The sequence below is a fragment of the Propithecus coquereli genome, unplaced genomic scaffold, assembly GCF_000956105.1.
Source record: "Propithecus coquereli isolate 6110/MARCELLA unplaced genomic scaffold, Pcoq_1.0 Scaffold10, whole genome shotgun sequence".
Classification (NCBI taxonomy): Eukaryota; Metazoa; Chordata; class Mammalia; order Primates; family Indriidae; genus Propithecus; species Propithecus coquereli.
Genome location: NW_012133858.1, coordinates 6,850,904 through 6,852,522, shown reverse-complemented (window position 1 = coordinate 6,852,522; position 1,619 = coordinate 6,850,904). Strand labels below are relative to the sequence as shown.

The 1,619-nt window shown below is 42.8% G+C and overlaps 1 protein-coding gene across 2 annotated transcripts in view; it reads left to right on the top strand.

The window, feature by feature from the left end:
• The first annotated feature begins 99 nt into the window (after positions 1-99).
• The window catches only part of OSBPL11 (oxysterol binding protein-like 11), an 81,559-nt gene continuing 80,039 nt past the window's right edge, over positions 100-1,619 (top strand). For both annotated transcript variants that reach the window (XM_012642318.1, XM_012642310.1), the window contains exon 1: positions 100-374. In XM_012642318.1, the coding sequence (XP_012497772.1) occupies positions 178-374 (197 nt within the window). In that variant the 5' untranslated portion in view covers positions 100-177. The remainder of the gene's footprint in view (positions 375-1,619) is intronic.

The window sequence follows — 1,619 nt, the reverse complement described above, 5'->3', positions numbered from 1 at the left end:
TTAACTTCAGTGGGAATGCGTGTCCTCCTTTCTTGCCAGGAGTTTGAGGTTGCTGTGAGCTAGGATGATGCCATAGCAACTGAGCCCAGGCACAGATCAAATCTTCCGTCAAAAAAAAAAAAAAAAAGAATCACCTACGAAGCTACAGAGTTGCTTTCTCCCGCCCAAGAAGGGCAAATGGACTGTGGAGTTAAGATGCAGGGGGGTGAACCAGTGTCAACAATGAAAGTCTCCGAAAGCGAAGGAAAGCTGGAGGGCCTGGCCACAGCTGTGACCCCAAACAACAAGAACAGCAGCAATAGCAGCTGTAGGGGTGGAATCGGCAGCAGCAGCAGCAATAGCCGCGGTGGCAGCGCAAAAGGCTGGCAGTATAGGTAAGGTATTTTCTCCAAGGTGATTTCCTGGGGTTGAGCTAGGGGTGAGTCTCTGGAGTCTGCATTCCTGCAGTTGTTGAAAAGTAAAGTTTATCCACTGGCTTGCAGAAGCAACTGATACATCTCACTTGAACCTGGGACCTTACCCAAGATTTAATTCATTCATTTGTTCATTCAACAGGTATTTATTGAGGGCCTTTTAGGGAATACAAGAAAGGTATCCCTGAACTTCCTCTACAGTTGGAGAGTTAGTTCTTGCTCTGATTTAATTCTGTAGTCACTTCTCTTTTTGCCTGCGTTGTAATTTCATAATTTGTTTACAAGCCTGTCTTTTCTGATAGACTGTGAGGGCAGGAACTGTTTAACTCAGCTCTCTCCAGAAGCTAGCAAATACGAGGTGCTCAGCACTTATTCATGGAGAGATGGGAGAAATTGAATCAGGAAAGATTCTTGCCCTCAGGGTGTCTGTGACTTAGAAAGGGGAATGTAAATAAGTAATTTGAGTAGCAGGGTAAAGGTACAGATACTAGTGCCTCTGATACTGTAAACCTGAGCCAGGAGATGTTTCAGTTTGAGTTGAGGCCACTGCAATGCTCTCTGTCTTGAGGAGAAATTCTACATTTGTTAATTTCCATTAATATGAATGAAAAACTTAAGGAACAAGAAGGCAGTCCTGGAGAAGCAACAGATGTTTTGTTTTTGTTTTTGGATACGTAAAGTAATAACTATCTAGAATCTTAAGAATGAATGAAATCAGGACATCCTGTGGTATTGGAAACTACAAGGATGAATTTTTAGGTTTTAGTTGACTCTGTGCCTAACTGTAGTCGTTTTTAGCCCTTGTACTGTTTGTACTTGTGAAATTTACATGAAACTTGAAGGGATTACAGCCAGGATTTTGTGAAGGATATATATTTATCATGAATAATATTCATATATGTGAAACGAAGTGTAGAATATTATAACTTTTTGGGTTTTTTTGTTTTTGTTTTTTTTCCGAGACAGAGTCTCACTCTGTTGCCCGGGCTAGAGTGCCGTGGCGTCAGCCTAGTTCACAGCAACCTCAAACTCCTGGGCTCAAGGGATCCTCCTGCCTCTGCCTCCCAGGTAGCTGGGACTACAGGCACGCACCACCATGCCTGGCTAATTTTTTCTATTTTTAGTTGTTTGGCCAATTTCTTTCTATTTTTAGTAGAGACGGGGTCTTGCTCTTGCTCAGGCTGGTCTCGAACTCCTGAGCTCAAA